Consider the following 19,285-nt stretch of genomic DNA (forward strand, 5'->3'; position numbering starts at 1 on the left):
GTTTGTAAGCACTCACGTACGTTTCTGTGGATAGAAGATTATGATCATGTTCTTTTTCTCTTTTTTTTTGCTGTTTGACGTGTGGGGAGAGTAGATTTGGGGTTTGATTGGATTGCTTTGCGTATGTGGATAGTATATTATTTGTTTAATAAAATTTTTTAGAATAGTGATGGGTAGTATAAAAAGTGAGTGAGTGTTTCTTTTAGGTCCGCGCGTTGTTTGGTCATGATCTAGGTAAGATCAATTTTGTTTTAGGGGATGTTTTCCATCACGTCCGCGCTGTCAGTATAAATTAAAAATCGTTCGGCAGTCTAGCTACCCTTGTTGATTGATCAACACCACCAGAATGAACACCAGCAGACTAGCTAAACTGCTTGAACTTCATGTACACCTGGAATATGCCAGGCGTATAGTGAATGAGTTGGCTGCAGAGGCCATCGTAGAAGAGGGAAGGATGAAAGAGGTGGAGAGAAGAAGCAAAGAAGAGGAGGAGAGAAGAAGTAAAGAAGAGGAGAGAGGAACAGATGATTGGGGTTCTGAAGCCACTTATCCTTCCTCTGCTCTCTCCCCAAAAAGAGTGAAAGGAGACTGGGGAAGAAGATGTGTGTGTGGTGCCAGGCCTGGAAGGTGCCATCATTAACCAGGTGTCATGGAGTTCAAAAAAACAAACAGCCCTTTTCAGGGCTACCCCAATCTCTAGAAAAGATATAGTAATCTATTTGCCAATGTGTGTATGTAGAGTAGTGTGAATATAAACACTCACTCTTTTTTTATAGTGTTTGTGTTTGTGTTTGTAAGCGCTCACATACGTTTGTGTGAATAGTAGAATTGAGTTTAATTTTAATGCTTTGCATGTGTGGATAATAAATTTGGGGTTTCATTTTAATGCTTTGCGTGTGTGAATAGTAGATTTGGGGTTTGTTTATTGCTGCTTCACGTATGTGGATAGTAGATGATATGAAATGAGAAAAGTAGAGGATGTTTTCCTTCACGTCCGCGCGTTTTAAGTAATGATCTAGGTAATATCAATTTTGTTTTAGGGGATGTTTTCCATCACGTCCGCGCTTTAACTATAAGAACTCACAAGGTTTGATGTTGGAACCATTCTACGGAATAAAGACAAGGAAGATGGTAGCTGTAACAGAATTGTTTAACCAGTTGAAGGACATTTGGTATTGGATGGTAGATGGAGCTTATGCAGTGGAAAGGATTGAACGAGAATGGAAGCATGAAGTTACCCGAGATTTTGTCAGAAGGCAAGTGACCAACCTGAAATTAGCTATGGATCTGGTGAAAGAGATGATAGAAGAAGAAGTAAAAAGACTAAGAGGCTTTATATATCCAGAGTATGTAAAGATTGGTCACTTAAAGGAAGCCATGGGTAATGTGATAGAAGTGAGGTGCTTTTTGGAAGACGTAATGGAATGGACAGAGTGGTCCTTTGTCAAAAAAGGCCTAGACCAGCTTAAGAAATCGGAAGAACTTATGAGAAAAGTAATGTAGGAAGAAGTAACGAAGATCAAAGACAAGTGGAATAAAGAACGAAAGGATAAAGAAAACTTAAAGAAAACAGAGGCTTTTGACAAACTCAACAACAATTGGATCATAATACAGGAGAAATTCCGAGCAATAGGTCATCCAGACTGGATCCCAGAGAAGGAGAAGAAGAAAGGAATACTGGTAAAAGTGAGAACTTGGTGGAAGCAGTGGAGGAAATAAAAGAAGAAGATGATGATGAACCAAAGACCCTTTTCAGGGCCACCCACATTTCTCGAAAAGAGATCGACTTTCAATTGCCTACCCCTTTTTTCATATTTTTTTTAATTTAAAAAAAATAGAGACCCCCTCCCTGTTTCAATTTTTTGCCTGTTCCCTTTCCATAGACCCATCAGGTCGGGACCATATTAAAATAGGGTCCCGACCCCATTGTCCCTATACAGTCCCACGATTTTTCTCCATGTTAAATTTACATAGACCCTATACAGGCCCAGGGGTTTTTGTCCATGTTAAATTTAGGTAGACCCTATACAGTCCCAGGGGTTTTTGTCCATGTTAATTCCCATAGACCCTATAGTGTCCCAGAGGTTTTGTCCATGTTAAATTTACATAGACCCTATAGTGTCCCAGGGGTGTTTTTAATGGTAAGTCCCATAGACCCTATAGTGTCCCCATTCACTACTTATAAGGCTCTACAAACCTGGTTTACACAGCTTTCAGAATTAAAACACGAACCTTCTAAACTGTATATTATTAAATCAGTCTATCTGAATTAAGAGAATTAAATATCGAGAAAATAATAAATAACTGTATAATGAATAACTTGTAGCCCCTAACTTTTCTTTTTATAACACGCTTGTTAGCTTTATTAGTTTAAATTACAAAATAACGTTCCGTTCTTTCATCATTCATTCTTTTGTTCATTCAGTCAAGAGCAAATACTTGCAACTGTCTGAGAGAAATATAGCATCTGTATGAATTCATTATTTATTTTGTCTTTGTTTGTTCTTGCTGTAAACTCTTTCACCTAAAAACAAAGACACAAACCCCTCACTCCTTCATAAGCATCTTCATTAGCATCAGCATCAGCAGCAGGAGCAGCATGGAAGTCAGTTAATTCTTTTCTAGCCAAAGAGAAACTATCTAGCTACATATATCCGTTTTTGCATGGTGCAAACCAAATAATAAAATACAAGACCAGAATAGCGTATAGTTTGTTTTTTAGTGTTCCCTAATGCATGCTAATCTGTGTTTTAATAGAATAGTCAGGGCGCAGAGTGGCGGATCAATGCCATCTCACTTCTGTCCGCGTGGGTTCGAGTCTCAGATTCGCAAATGTGGGTATGTAATAAATATTGCCAGTAGTTCTTGTCTGTCGGTGGTTCTTTCTGGGGTTTTCCCGGCTTCTTCCTTCACCATTTATACTGGCTGCCATGTATAGCATATCCTGTGCTGAAAAATGGCGTTAAATCCTACAACAACAACAACAATAGAATAGTCAACCGATTCAATCAGATAAACTTGGTTCGTTGGACTCAGAGTGGAAGGACATATACGGCTACCTTTTATCCTGTTCAGTTTTGCTTTTACTTCATTCTTCAGAACCTCAGATTAGTAATACATCCAACCATCCATTCATCCATCGATACATACAAACATACATATTTCCATCCATCCATCCATCCATCGATCTATCCCTCCCTCCCTCTATCCATTAATTAATCCATCCATCCAGCCATCCATCCATCCATCCACCTATACATACATACATACATACATACATACATACACATTAGGCCACTATACAAAAGCTGCCTCAAGGAAGGATGATGTAGCTACTGTACGGGAGACAATTCGTCTGTGGTTATCCTACGCCATCGCCAAGAAAGGCAAATCACTTTTGATTTTGGAACGATAATGATTACATTAGTTCCTAGTTTATCATTAAAACTTTAAATACAAAATTCGTATTTACATACTCTTCCGCCCTCAAACAGTCCTGTTAGCATCACTATCTTCTCCACGTCATTCTGCCACAACATCCGCCAGAAGTCATTGACGTTATCTTTGGTTGTGCCTACAAGAAAACATTAATATACGAGAGCGATTCAGCGCGGGAAATAATAGAAACACACCATAATATATTCATAATATGATTGCCATATGCTCATTTTACAGCAACGCCGATTAACAATATAAAAACACTGCATTGTATCACAATTTCTTGAACTTTTATGCAATAAGAAACGTTATGTCTGTGTCAAGAGAAAAGAAAAGTGAAAGCAAATAAACATACTGATGTTGAGTCCAAAGAGACGGCTGGTACGTTCCGTACACTCGTGCAATTCATGCAGTTTTAATTTTATTGATTTTGTTGTTTGCTTCCATCAACTAATTCATTTGTAAAAAGATTATAACTGTTGAAAATAAAGAAATTCATAGTAATGGAACCTAAATATGATATGATTCATAAAGAGAAACAAAATATATTTTATTCCAGTGAATACTGACTTACATGAGATGAAGAAATCTCAGCAAGAAATAAAGTATTTACCTTGAGAAGCGATATACGTCTTTTCTCGAGAAAACCCCTGAAATAATAATAATAATAATAACAATAATATCTGTAGTAACGATATACATGGAAGAAATTGCTTTGATGACATGATGCATACAATTCAAGTTGTAAGTGAATAGTGAAAATCTTAGTGTAAACTCAAAGAAAAGCACCTGATGCACAAATGATATTAATATTCAGATATGAAATTAGGATTTTATACAGTAATTAAGTTTAGTAATTACAAACCATGGGAAATGTCAGTTTTGAATCCGGCAACCTAATTACTATATTGTATCAACTTCAAAGAAAAATACTCACATCAATGAAGGATGCATTGATGTAATCATTTTTATCGTCACCAAGTGTCTTCAATACAACTCTGTTTGAATCATCTAACGGAGAAAGTAAAATAAGATAATGCAGAGATTTTTATTTGAATGTTTTATGATCAATGGTTGATATTTTCATTAATTCAACATTTTTAAAAATTTGTGAATGGCAATGTTAAGAAGACAACTGATTTTTGGCACACCATAAAGGTCACATAAGAGAGGGTCAACACTTCTGAACGCTTCCCGGAAACAATAACACAGCTTTATTATTGGCGATGCTCGATAAACATTCGTTACTTTACAACTACAATTCGGGTGTAAGTCTGTCAGACTCTCTCTCTCTCTCTCTCTCTCTCTCTCTCTCTCTTTAAATTGAACGGTCTATAATCAAGGGTACATATGAAACTGTACATTCTTAAATAGTTTAGTTATACAAATATCATGATATAAGGGTAATTGAAGGAAAATCGACATTAATAAGGCATACAATATATTCATGCACCTGTGCATTCCGTACTCTTGGGAAACAGACTTTTGGTAAACTTAATAAATATACAATTCATCAACACATTAAAACCTATTCACTCAATCATAAAAATTATATTATGACTGAAAAATATACGCGAATGCATTTATTCACATTGTATGCAAAATTAGCTTCATAAACTCGGACACAATAAAAATGGAATAAACAATTAGTACTTACATGCATAGAGCTGTTTGTACCTATTTTTGTTTTTATTCTCAGGTCGTTGAGCAACAGTTGCTGGATGCTGTAGACCTGACGGCAACTTCTAGATGAAAGAAATACATTTACTTGATATCCTCGCTTCTTCAGTCCCATATTTTTATTGATCGAAGAATAATCCAATAGAATAGTCTAACATTGGCACACCTTAATTATTTTCTTGAATGAATATCTATACGATTTTCTCATATCATCTAACTACTAAAGTTTCGAAAGTGAAGATGATTAAACTATCGAATTGTGATTTTCAACTATTATAAGATAGTATGCGACAATTGTGATTAAAGGGGCCCGGGGTGGCTGAGTGTTCTACTGTGCTCGCCTTTGCAGATCACTGTTATCTCTCTTCTGTCCGCGTGGATTATATTATCTGGCTTGATGATTATGGATATGTGAGATGGCTTGCTAGCAGCTTCTGGTGGGTCGGTGTTTCATTCTGAGCTTTTCCCAGATTCTTCCTCCACCAAATATACTGGCCGCCATGCATGGCCTATCATATGGTATTAAACACCTAAACAATCACCAAATCTGATTTAGAAGACGAACATTTATTAAAATAAAGTTTGAAAGCAATTGGCTAATGGAAGATAGTTTACTGCTTGTCGAACTAGATCTATTCCAATGGCTCACGGTAGCAAACCCAACTTCTCTTCATTACATCGTTGGCGTGCACATCAAACCTATATTCACAGTTTGGTGACTGTCAACCTAGCTTTTTAGAAAAAGGAGCTATATAAAGATGGAGAGATGGTGGGTTTCATATTATCCAAGCTACATTTTGTAGGGACTCTAAATTAAACGCTTTATATTCCCTGTGTACATGGATGTTACAGGAAAATGCATATTTATCTTTTCAAGTTAGAGTTGAAATCTGGATAGTCTTCAATTAATCCACTCGTCTTTCATGTGCAAATGATACAATTATAACGCAATTAATTATACCGCCATGTCGGCCAATTATGCGCGTCGGGTAATTCGGCGCAGCGATACGTCATTTCTGTGAACAGTGAATCACGTGCTATTTTGGGTCAAAAATCCATATTATATCCAGAAAGAACAATCATACATTAATTAAGAAAAGTGATATTCGTAAAGTGTACAAATATATTCCACATTTCGACTCGAAATGCACATAAAAATGTGATTTCTTAATGGCAACGTGAAGACCCACTCCATGACCTTCTTGAACCTGTAACTCAGAAAATTCGATTTACTAGGCATCTTTTAGAATCATAAAAATAAAATACATTATACAAAAGATGGAAATGTCTACCTTAAAAACATCTGTATTTTAATTAAAGTTTCCAATTTTGCAAGAAGTTGTCCGACACGTACAAAATCGTCGGCTACCCAACGTGTCTACTTGCCGCTAGAAGATAGTCTCAACAAATTCCCCGGCGTGTAGTCGGTTTCTAAATTCTGTAGTAATTTTTCCCCATCAATAAGACGTTGTAAACATATTAGATCCTATTCATTATTGTTTCTCTTCCACGTAATATCTTATTTTTCATAAAATGTTGAACTTTACTAAATTTTTCACAAGATCAGTTTAGTTGGCTTAATATCGCTTGCTATTTATTGGCATTGTTATTTTGAATTTTGTAAAACTAGCTATAAACCTGACCTAATTAATTACTCGACTGAACTGCTGACAGGAACAGTCTAGGGTAATATATTTCATTTATGTAGCCCGGTGGATAAACATTATATCTTTTCAAAGCCATGCGCAGAATAGGCCGACATAACGGGAGTCAGGGACACAGGGGGTTGGTATCCTCTTTGTCCAAAATTAATATTATTTTGAACAGAATATTCTGGTGACAATTGTATCTTTTCAAATGGCAAGCATTGCTATATTTTTTTTTTTTTTTTTTTTTTTTTTTTTTTGTCAATCGCTTGAATTTGGTATGCGTTCTGCTTCAATATTGGAAACGAAAACCTTAGGTGCACAGAAATGCCCGACAGCAGTGTATATTTCATAATATGGTATTTGGTAAAACTGTTGGATTTAAAGTAAAATTAGTATACGAATCGGGATTCATACCTCGAATTCTTCTGAAAAATATTTTTCATCCAAACATTTCTCCTGTACATAATCCCAGAATTTAGATAATAATATTGTTCCTGATGGCAATGTAGTCCCAATGTTGTAGTATGGTTCAGAATCTTCCTTTATTGGTACGATGGCTTCTTCCTCATTCTTTGTTCTTGTAATGCGTCTAGATTCAGTTACTTTATTTCTCACTTCCTGGACAGATTGGATAGTATCATCTTAAAGGTAAACATTTCAAATGTAAAGCTTTTCTGCAAAGCACGTATCTCCGCTCAGAAACACATTCTCCGTACTTAGACATTCAATGTTTCAGTTTCTATAATTTTCAAAAAGGCATTGCTAAATACAGAATCAAATACTTATTAAGAATGGATTAAGAAACTTGTTGCATGAAGAAAATACACACATCATTATAAAAAAACAGTATTAAATAAGCATGGCTAAAAATATTTTAATGGTGTCGGGTAACTTATAACAAACATACGGGTTGTTGTCTGCAATAATATATTTTGGAAACTTATCCAACCTTAAGGGTATATAAATCATGACCTTTTGTTGTATACGTATTTTGTTCAAATTGTGATTATGGTAAAGTTTAGATAACTTCGTCTAGTTTACTGCAGCAGATGGATTTTAAATTAAGGTAATTGTATTATTATTTGCACGTAAAAACCAACTTTTATCGAGAAACGTTGAATTCTCATAAACAACAATGTCCTCCTTTTTTCTGGAAAATTTCCGATCGTTTGGGGCTTGTGATGATAAATGTTTGTGCTTCCTGTAAAAAACAATCAGGACAATAATTATGCATATCAAACAATTACTGAAACTATGTTACAGAAAACGATAAGCATCTAAGGAATTATGTTTAGCAGTCAAGATCACTTGCAATTGTCGATTCAAAAATCAGAAAAAAGGTATTTAACTCCTTTGAAAAATTTCCATATAGAACATTGTAGAATGTAATTAATACCCATATGCTAATAAGCAGACAGTCATACCGAATAGAGCATGACACGTAGATAATACAAGGCAATCTACATATAAGTAGTAGTATTTTTAAAATGATTCAGAATTGTAACCAACCATGAAACATCACTGAAATTAAATTGGCGTACACGTATGGGTCAGTAAAGCTTGAAGTCAATAATATGTTTTTAAAAAAGTCAAATAATAAAAATATATACATTACTTTGAACCAGTTTCTTCTTATATACATGTATGATGTGTATATATTTGAAGCGGATGTAGAATGACAGTATTTTAGTTTGCATACGACTTTGATCATTTGAAACAAGTATGAAAGTCAAAAACTAGAAAGGGCATTTTTCAAAGATTTAATTGCTTTAAAGTTATTCTGATCCAAATAGAATACTAGAAAGGAACATTATTATCATTCTGTAACTCAACTCTGTGAATAAAGTTACCTACAAAATATAAAATGCTATTAGTTGGAAGAAGCATTTTTAAGAAATATTCTTATCAATTCACTAGCCTTCGTCTTTCAACAGTTACACATATTACAGCGGCGACGATGATTATAGCTATGGCAACAGCAGCACCGACAGATACACCTATTATAACTGCAAGACTACCATTGTTATCAGTAACTTGTTGCTGAATCTTTGTAGCATCTGAAAAAGAAAAAAAAATATGTCAAAAGCTCCAAACGCGATATATGACATAATACGCACGTAGACATCTGAGATTTGGTTTAAGCAGTCATTTCTGTACGTTGAATCTGATATCACCCTCTTTTGTGCAAACGCAATTGATATTATACAAGCATTGTTCTTCAATGAGACTATGCCCCTAATTGTCTACGTGTCGAATATCAAGTCGCCCGAGCGAACTGCCAGAGACTAAGATGATAAATGTTGTTTGTGAACAATTCGTCACATGACCTGAAAACAAGGAAATTAATTCATTATTATGTTGAGGCACAATGAAAACAGTTGTACCAACCTAAACTGTGAAGAACTTTCTCTAACTTCTTACAATCACAGTACGTCGACTTTCTTATAATAAAAAAATACCATTCTTACAAGAATGCTGATGATCCGAATAATCGTTAAATATAAGGTAATATGATACTTGCATCTTGGAAATTACAGACACGCGAGGCCAGAATGATTTGATCTTAAGAGTAATGCAAGAAAATGAGAAGAAACAGATTTTCCCGCGAAACATTATATGTATTGTATTTTATGTGTATTCATTTCAACTTAAGATTAATGTGATTCTAAAACCTACGAATTATGCAATATTTCACCACAGCCAGATTCTTGAAATTTCATTGAAAACAAAATAAGAGAAAATAAGAATCTGTATAATAATACCTATATGCAAAATGATTAATCAGTCCCGAAGTTAGAATGTAAAAATATATAGAATCTACTTCGTAATTACTGATGGTCAGACATTGACAAGTGCAGCAGTGTATTTGTTATGGTGAGTATATCCGCAACGGGCCATTGAAACATATACCGGCTGACGCATATTAAGAAGAGAATGGCACGAACTAAGGAGGAGAGCAGACGTCCTTTTGGTGCGTTCTAAAGCAATATATGTACTGTCTTGTATGTGTCTAACACATGGATTATGTCGCTCTTAACAATGGAAAGCAATTGGCAACCAAGACAGCTCGTAAGAGTGAACCTTATGAGAGAGAAACGGTATATTACTATTACACCATTTTTTCATTTCACTTTTCATTTTTATTTTATTTATTTTTTCGTTTCATCACAATTGTGATCTCTTTCATTTAAATACATTTTCCATTTATTGATTACATTGATTTTCAAATATTTCATGTTTTGTTTAGCAAGTTACATTTCATTTGAATCACTCTGCATTCTTTGCTACAGAATGCTTTTGCTTACATAATACATAGTTTTACGCAGTGGCGTGAAACCATGTGAGCGAAAATCACATCGCTCAACAAGATTAACTGATAAATATTTTGATCACCGTCGTGATCCATTCCATCAATAATTCCTTTTCAATAATTTAATTTTGTATTTGTGTTAATTACATATAACGGTCTGTATGTTTTACTACAGAGTGTGGTGATACTTTTAATTAATTGAAATAACAATATAGATTTTACGCAGTGGCATGAAAACAACTGAGCAGAAATCACACTGCTAGTAATACAAACAATAGTACAATCTCAATTAGTACCATGGCCCAAGGACAAAAATCAATGTATAAACTGGCAGGACTAGACCAATACCTTGAGGTAACAATAGAGAAAGGGGACGGTAGAGATATTTTAATAGCCTCCCATTCCAAAGGATGTCAAATGCTAGAGTTCGAGGTAGTAGCTGAATGTCCCCGACAATCTGACATTATCTCTGTAATTAAAGCAAAGGGAGTACCAATCGAAGGGATAGAAGGGATACAAAACGGAGGGAGAAATAGATTCATTATCTATCCCACAAAATTTGATACTCCTTTATTAAACATGGTTCAAAAAGAAATAAGGGGGCCAACAGCAAATTTGTCAGAAGCACCCCTAATCATCATAGGGTTAGAACCCATGACAAGAGACATTATAATATCGGGGCTCCCCTTAGAGGTTGATAGCGAAGTCCTAATTGAGAAAATATGACAAAAAAATTCAGATCTCTATAAATACAAAAGGGCAACTGTGTGAGGCTACCAACAGATACAAACGGGAATAAGAATAGTTGCAGTAGCCAAAGAAGACGCCGCCAAATTACCAACATACTTTTTTTCAGATCTCTATAAATAAAAAATGGCAACTGTGTGAGGCTACCAACAGATACAAACGGGAATAAAAATAGTTGCAGTAGCCAAAGAAGACGCCGCGAAATTACTAACATACTTTTATGTGCTAGGGTTTTTGCTCAAGACGTGGAACAAAAGGATGAGAGTATGAAAGACCTTGTACACGTTGCAGAAAGACTGGGCATGCGCCAAGTGATTGTAAAAAAGCTGCTAGCCCAAAATGCCTATGCATGTGCTGCGGCTGGAACCAAAACAAATACAGTTGATGAGGAAAAGAACGACGATCTAGATATTCAGATCGTAAATGCGGCCATAAATGACCAAACAACCTCTCAACTAAATGTAGCCACACAATACGGTAACACCGACACCCACAATCAATACGACTGGAGACAAAGATCTAGAGTGGGAAGGTTTTGTTACACCCAAAAAGACTTACCATCCAGGACCTCCAAAATACGAATGGAGATACTGGAAACAAACCCTTATTTCCTCTTACACATTGAGGACGATACCATCCTGGAAATTGGAGAAAACAAGAGGAGGAAAGAACGTCGACCTAATGGATATCAAACTTATGACGTCAACACCAGCACCGGCACAGAACCGAAAACCAAAAACATGGAACATCGTCACATGGTTCCTCCCTTGAAGGGGAGTTGAGCTTTCTTGATCAAATTTTGAACCAAACACAACAAACAATAATTCCGCCCGTAAGGGCACAACTCATGAAAAAAAGAGCAAGAGTGCCTAAGACAAAGCAAACAATGACAATGGAACGGACACGGAAAATGAATTAGACATGGAAATGAAAAGAAAAATTGACTCACAAATTACAGAAAACAGCAACCAATCAAATGAGGCTATGGAAGCTCTCCAGAGCCCCACATAAATATAAATATTATAAAAGAACCTTAACTGATAAATATTCAAATAAATCTTAAATACAAGTGATGCGGCACCGGGGAAGTGAAGCTAACAAATGGAAGAAACAAACTTCCGGATCGCTACTATTAACAGCAATGGGATAGATAAAGCGAAAGCAGACAAACTAGCCAAAGAAACAGACTTTGATGTAATAATGATTTATGAAACTCATAATGGTATCACGCCGGAATTTCAATTTTTAATAGAGGATAAACTAAACACAATAGTGATATGCAACGATTTTATAAATACTGACATTAGAGGGGCAGTTGCAACAATGATAAAAAATAAACAGGGAATAAGTTGAGAAAGGATTGAGGAGGATTTTTCTAAGGGACGGTTATTACATGTAAAAATGTTAAATTGGCATATAATAAATGTGTATATACCATCTAATAGAAGCCAACTTTTTTATATAGAAAATCTATTTAATTACCTACAAAACTTTTCTATGGAAAATCTAATTATGGGGGAGATTTCAACTGGGTAGGGGACTAAATTGACAGAACGACTGACCTAACAACTAGTGACACAATATACAAGACTGAAATGATACATTTAATAAACAAACACAAATTACACGATATATATAGGAAACTTAATATTCTAAGGAGGGAATTCACTTTTAATTATAATCAAAACCAATCAAGCAGACTTGACAGATTCTATGGAAACTTTTACGATCCCCAAACGTATATCAACAGAACCATGAACACCCAAAAATTATCAGACCATAACATGGTCACTATCGACCTAAAACTTAAAAAAAATAGAAAAATGGGGGTCAAGGCAATGGAAACTAAACAACAGAACTTTAAATGAAAAAAAATATATATAGAAATAATAAAAAAAGAAATCGAAGCCTTTAATAATGAAGAAGCTATCAATATAATAAACGAATTTGGATGTTTTGAAAAACATAAAAAAAGGAAATCCATTCAATACTCAAACAGAAAAGCGGGAAGAAAAGAAAAGAAAAAAAGAACTCAAACTAACTTTAAGTAAGACAACAAACGACGACGAAAAAAGCAAGCGACAAATAAAATTAAAAACATTGAAGAAGATGAAAATCAGGGTAGGATAATAGGGGCGGGAAAATTCACAGAGATTTATAAAAGAAGCAAATAATTTATATAAACGGGAAGAATTTAGAAAAGGGGGCAAAAAGTCTTAAATAAAATTAAAATAAACAATGTAATCCACTCGGCAAAAGAAGACATTTTAAATAGTATTTTTCTATATTACAAAGAACTTTACAATACACAGAATATAGATTTCAAGAAAAGCGACAGCTATTTAAGAAATGTCGATTGTGAGTTGATATCAGCAGAACATAGAGATCACTGTGACGATGTCATCTCTGATGAAGAAATCACAAAGAACATAGCTACACTAACTAAACGAAAATCGCCAGGGAAAGATGGACTCACCGTGGAATTCTACCAAAAATTCCACGGTGAACCAACGCCGATCTTGAACGCGTTGTACAATAATATATTTTTAAGCTAAAAGAAAATGTCAAAACCTATGAGAGAGGGGGTTATTACAATTATATATAAAGGTAAAGGGGATAGGGACAAGATTAAAAACTGGAGACCTATATCACTTCTAAATAAGGATTATACAATTTTAAGTAGGATACTATCAATTAGAGTAAAGGGTGGGATACACAAAATAATTAATACAAACCAAACCTGTGGGGGAAAAGGGAGGGATATACAAAATAATATTTTAAACATTAAAACCATAAAAACTACATACATGAAACAGGCACGAAGGGTGCTATGGTACTCTTCGACCAGAAGAAAGCTTTCGACAGATTAGAATGAAACTATATACAGAATATACGAAAGAATTTGAAATACAACGATCAGTGAGACAAGGATGTCCACTAACAATTATATTATACGTAATGACAATAGAAAAGTTATAAGATAAGAAACAACTCAGAAATACAAGGCATACATATACCAAACCCAAAAAAAGAACAAAAGATGATCCAACATGCAGATGATTGCACAAACTTTATAAGAGAGGAAAATCCGATAAGCATCTAGAAGAAGAATTTAAAACATTTGGGGAAGCGTCGGGTTAAAAAATAATCCACGACAAGACAGAAATATTAAAAATAGGCAACTGGATAGGCAACCATCCTGTGTTACCCCCTCACCTACTGAAAGATACGGTGAAGGCTCTAGAGGTATACTTTGGCAAAAAGGAAACTGTAGAAAACTATACAAAAACTGAACACCTATTACAATACGAAACCAATATGTCTTCAAACAAACATTTATGTAGTTTTAGTTTGAGACAACACAATTTTTGTTGGATAGGTGGGGGGATGGAGGAGGGACTCGGCAATACCGACCAGTGTGGGGACGCGTAACGCAAATGCGAGATGAAGCCCTGCCCCCATCTCTCACCCCACAGTTTCCATAGTTCAAAGTGAAGCTAGCTTAATTTTGAAAATGTGGAAGAAAAAAAAAGAAAAAGAAAATTAAATAACATTTTCTCTTAGAAATTAAAATGTAAAATTTGTATAATCATCACCTTTATTTATTATTATCATTCTTTTAAAATTATTATTATTAAGCCATATAGAGTAAGTGATACAGGGAACCCCCATGTTGGTGAAGTAAGTTGCATAGACGTCGAAGGGCTAAGTCACAAGGCGCTACGCGAAATGGACAGGCCTGCTAAATAGCAACAGAAAAGCCCACACGGAGGAAATGGACAAACATAATAAAATCAAGGGATAAAAATATATATTATAATCAAAAATTTAATAATACTAATCTATGACTAATACCAAATATACAACGACTTTTGTTTTGTCTTTTGGAAATTGTATTTACACTTTCAATAAATAAAGAGAGAGCTATATTCCGATAAAGGAGAAATATTCAGAAATAAAGAAAAATGTGGATCATTCCACAAATAAAGCCTCTCATTCTGAGTTAAAGAAATAGCGAGCAAACGACACACAATGATCACTCAATTAAAACAATTAGTTTCTTTTAAAAATTATTATATATTGCACCCTTTTCTCGACCAATTTTCAAACAACTCAATTCTAATATATTTAAATAAAAATTTAATTATTAATAAACAACCATTTTAAAGTATATGAGAAGACAACTGAGGAAAATCTGATTATGACTGCCGTCCTAACAAAGAAACATATAGCACACATACAAAATAGCAAGCACATATAGCATAAACGGGACTTAGGGATCTCTGGCAAAGATCACCAAACATACTCGACACTGGGGTTATTGCCCACTGTCGGATGAACAACCCTATAGATCACACTAGGGGTTAAATTCCCATCAAAAATTCTAATAAAAAAATAATAACAAAAAGTAATAAGTTTTTGATCAACATTCTGTTATAAATAATACAAACACACATACCTTTGTGGAATACAAAAAACAGCAACTTTAAAAAAAATTAAATTCGGGGGCATCTGTCTGGTGCCCCCCCCCCCCCAAAAGAGTATTTGTTATGGCTTGATAATGATTCAGACAATTTACGATTCAATCTACAAAAACTGGCATAGAAAATATATTCGAGTGTGATGCTTGTATATATATATATATATATATATATATATATATATATATATATATATATATAGAGAGAGAGAGAGAGAGAGAGAGAGAGAGAGAGAGAAATATATATAGACATATATATACAGTTGGGTACATACTTAATACTATATCACATCTGGATCCTTGCCAGCCGGGTTCACATTCAGCCTCAGAACAATTTCCGGTGAAACGGTTACAAGTATTTAAGCAATGTCCGCAAGACTTTATACAGTTCGGACCGTAGTGCGTCGAATTGCAGGCTGAGAAAAAACGTGAACAAGGATCTCAAAAACTATTTTCAGATATCGGGCTTCATCAAGGTAGAAAATGTATATTTTTAATAGACACATTATTTAATTAGACAACGGACTTCTATTATACGAGATATCATTTCTGTTTTCGTACTGTCTTTGCAGTTTCATGCCAAATGTTAAGATAAATTGTTTTAGAGCGCTCCAACTTCTTTATGATGATTTTTATGAAATTACATTATAAAGCTACAAAAGTGTTAAATAATTATCCTATCAAACCAATATCCCATAAAACCAAGTTTGATAGGTACAGATATATATATATATATATATATATATATATATATATATATATATATATATATATATATAACTTTAACGGTAGGATGTGGAATGGATTTGCATCAGTTAGCCCTGGTTTACGAACGCGTTTATATTAGTTTGGCACTTTTTATGTTATAAGGTTTTATGAATTTCGGTAAATGAGAATAAATACGATGGCAAACGGGAGCTGAAAATCGTTAATTTAACGTGGTTAGTTGTTTAATATTGGTATAATTGTGTTTGATCTTACCTATACTACACTTATCCCCCATCCACCCCTCGGAGCAGATACCAGGACAGGAGCCGTTAACCTTGTCACAGACTGAAGAATCCTTGCAGTGACCACATCGTGTACTACAGTTGTCATAATAAGAATCAGCGCAGGCTAAAAAGTTAGATAGTAGAATATTCAGTTAGCTACATACAGTTGTGGTATTTTAGTTTTAGTGATAAATGTGGGTGATAGTATGATGCAGGCAAAATCTCTCACGTGTGTTTGATGTCTCAGGAAATGCATTGTTTCTATCACGGTTTCTTTCAAAGTCTTTTCCTGAAGCAAAGATCGCATAAGAAGTTTGTCAGCCTTTTAAAAGCCATAGGGCCTATGCATTGACCACAGCTTGTCAAAATGTTGTTCATCAACTATAGAAGCAGAGAGCGAGAGAGAGAGAGAGAGAGAGAGAGAGAGAGACGGCGGGAGAGGCAGAGAGCAGCGAAGTCTTCAAGGTCTTGCGAAGCATTTACAAGGACTTTCACAACAGAACATTTAACTCGTGTTAGTTCAAATGACTTCTACAATGGAAACCTAACTAATCATTCAGCATTTATTTAGATGATACGAATAAAACTCTCCAAATATTAACTTTGGGCAATTTTCTCAATGAATAATCCAAGCCCAAAATCTAAAATTTACCACCTTTGAATTCTCCTTCGACTATACTATTGGATTGTTCAATGGATAATATGAACACATACGCTGGAAATGTGTATGTGTGTGTGAATGTGTGTGTGTGTGATTTGGATTTTTAACGTAGCTTTAAAAACATTCAATCGTATCGCTACGATGTCTGCAGTGTGGCAGTTTTTAGTGATGTCTAGCACTAGGGCATCATGCCGCAGACATGTAGCATGTTGTCCCACCCAGTCACATTATCCTGAGACCAGGCCGAATAGTCTTTACACTAGCCTCCTAATGCTGAGCGCCAAGCGAGGCAGCTGTGAGTATCATTTATATAAGTATTTGGCATGAATCGGCCGGTTATCGAACCCACGACCTCCCTCATCTGAGGCAGACTCTCTAACCACTAGGCCACTGGAGTGGTCGCTGGAAGTGTACCTATTTCTTAAAGATCGTTAAGTTACAGCCAATTCTGTCTCACATCTATTTAATACTTTTTCAATCAGTTGGATTTAGAATATCATCTCTTAGCGTTAAATTAGCAATTATCAATGAGAAGGTAAATGTGACAAAATCTAGAACAGAAATATCGAAATTTAAAGACTCACAAAAATCTAAAAATGGTAATTTTATTAAATAGATTTGGATCTAAAACGATTTTTTTTTGTTTTCTCTTTTAAATACTCGACATGTGAATTTTCTAAGCGAGATGGAAAATTATTATGAGCTTCCGGGAACATTTTTTGCAGCTAGTGTCCGTCTCATACTGTGCATGTGTAACTCTTTTGATTTCCTTGACTCTTACCTATATCACATTTTTCTGTTCGCCAGCCGTCTGCGCAACCACCCTTGTCACAGGAACCGCTGCTCTTGTTGCACGACCTTCCATCAGTACAGTGTCCACAAGGTGTAGAACAGTTACCGTAAAAGTAAGGCTCACATTCTAAATATAAAAGAGTACCTGCGATTATTATTTACATTTACAATATCTTGATTGAAGCTGTTTCCAAGTAACTGTAATAGAGTCTCTTATCTCTCTTTAGAGACAATTATTGGATTTGCTTTTCTAAACTTGTAGCGGATGAAAACCATATAATACAGTTAATTTTATTTAAATGTATATCAACATTTAGATCAGGAGTGGATAAGATCATGATGGAATCAGCAAATTCTAGAGCGATATTTCTGAATGTTTTTATTATTATTATTATTATTATTATTATTTGCGAAAATGACCATCCATTAAAACTTTTCCTTATAATTAAAAATATGGTCTTCCGTTAAAAATATGTTTTCTTTTAAAATTTCCAAAACTGTTTAAAGAAATTTATAACCGCATACACATTAAAGCAAATATCCTAAATTCAATGAAATAATTGGAATATTTGCTTTCCAAATGTTTAGATTATTTTTCGCACCTAATAGGTTCCACATAAAGTGTAAACTTTATTAGTAAATTGTATACTTCCGTTTTAATAAGATGCAATCAATTGATGTAAGAGCATTGTGGTGACTTGGATTTTAATAGGTATTTTTATGTTTTCCTGCTAGCTTTCCATTTTTAAATAACCACTGTTATTTAAAGAATATAACCAGCTGTTTAAAATTAAGCATTCCTAATTCCTTTATTCAAAATCTTATAAGATTACGTGTTCGTTAATGTGCATTAATATAAAAGTGAAACGGACCCTGCAAACATCTTGCTCCCTTCCATCCATTCTCGCAGCCTCTTGGACAGTGTCCATCAAATTTATCACAGGAATCTCCATCAAGACAGTTACCACATTGCTGAGAACAATTATCGCCATAAAAATGGTCTGTACAATCTGTAAGATCATAAGTTTGCAATATTTGTTTCGCATATATCTCAACACTGGTGCAGCAATAAGCATACATAAAATGACAACTGGTCTTTTCCGACCAATTGCGAAAGACAATCTTTGATGATCTATTAAACGAATAAGTTCCTGTATAAATGCTACATCAATATCTCCCATTGATGTTTCATTTTTTTAACTGGGCGTACTTAGCTATAAGACTCTGTTAACTCCCACGGTCCTCGCCCTTTATAGTTTGTTTTTCTTTAATGAGAGAATGTTTTAATAATTGGCATTCTTTGTACACTAAGATTTATCATAAACCCCAGTCGTACAAAAATTAGATGCGAATATATAAACGCGTTCCATATTATATACAACATCATCTCCATCCACTCAGGTATTGATATATCTACCCATGTATCTCTGCTTGAGTGTATGTTGAGAACGTTTTGAAATACAAGTTTTAAATGATAAAAAGTTGAGCGAAAAAAAAAAAATTGGAATAACAAAAAAAAAAAACGCTTTCCCCAAA

At 34.6% G+C, this 19,285-nt stretch overlaps 2 protein-coding genes across 2 annotated transcripts in view; both read right to left on the reverse strand.

The window, feature by feature from the left end:
- The window catches only part of LOC149798456 (receptor-type tyrosine-protein phosphatase kappa-like), a 45,119-nt gene extending 36,930 nt beyond the window's left edge, over nucleotides 1–8,189 (reverse strand). Inside the window, exons 1-7 of the mRNA XM_089960875.1 lie at nucleotides 8,164–8,189; nucleotides 7,868–8,019; nucleotides 7,182–7,408; nucleotides 5,096–5,183; nucleotides 4,376–4,449; nucleotides 4,052–4,088; nucleotides 3,477–3,574 (exon numbers count right to left, since the gene is read on the reverse strand). Coding sequence (XP_089817001.1) covers nucleotides 3,477–3,574; nucleotides 4,052–4,088; nucleotides 4,376–4,449; nucleotides 5,096–5,183; nucleotides 7,182–7,408; nucleotides 7,868–8,019; nucleotides 8,164–8,189 — 702 coding nt within the window. The remainder of the gene's footprint in view (nucleotides 1–3,476; nucleotides 3,575–4,051; nucleotides 4,089–4,375; nucleotides 4,450–5,095; nucleotides 5,184–7,181; nucleotides 7,409–7,867; nucleotides 8,020–8,163) is intronic.
- A 151-nt stretch (nucleotides 8,190–8,340) lies between these two features.
- LOC149798457 (uncharacterized) overlaps nucleotides 8,341–19,285 on the reverse strand; it is a 28,633-nt gene continuing 17,688 nt past the window's right edge. The window contains exons 9-13 of the mRNA XM_089963653.1: nucleotides 18,622–18,759; nucleotides 17,739–17,876; nucleotides 16,286–16,420; nucleotides 15,580–15,720; nucleotides 8,341–8,824 (exon numbers count right to left, since the gene is read on the reverse strand). Of these exons, the coding sequence (XP_089819779.1) occupies nucleotides 8,673–8,824; nucleotides 15,580–15,720; nucleotides 16,286–16,420; nucleotides 17,739–17,876; nucleotides 18,622–18,759 (704 nt within the window). The 3' untranslated portion in view covers nucleotides 8,341–8,672. The remainder of the gene's footprint in view (nucleotides 8,825–15,579; nucleotides 15,721–16,285; nucleotides 16,421–17,738; nucleotides 17,877–18,621; nucleotides 18,760–19,285) is intronic.

The sequence above is a fragment of the Sinohyriopsis cumingii genome, chromosome 6, assembly GCF_028554795.1.
Source record: "Sinohyriopsis cumingii isolate HCF-2022 chromosome 6, ASM2855479v2, whole genome shotgun sequence".
Classification (NCBI taxonomy): Eukaryota; Metazoa; Mollusca; class Bivalvia; order Unionida; family Unionidae; genus Sinohyriopsis; species Sinohyriopsis cumingii.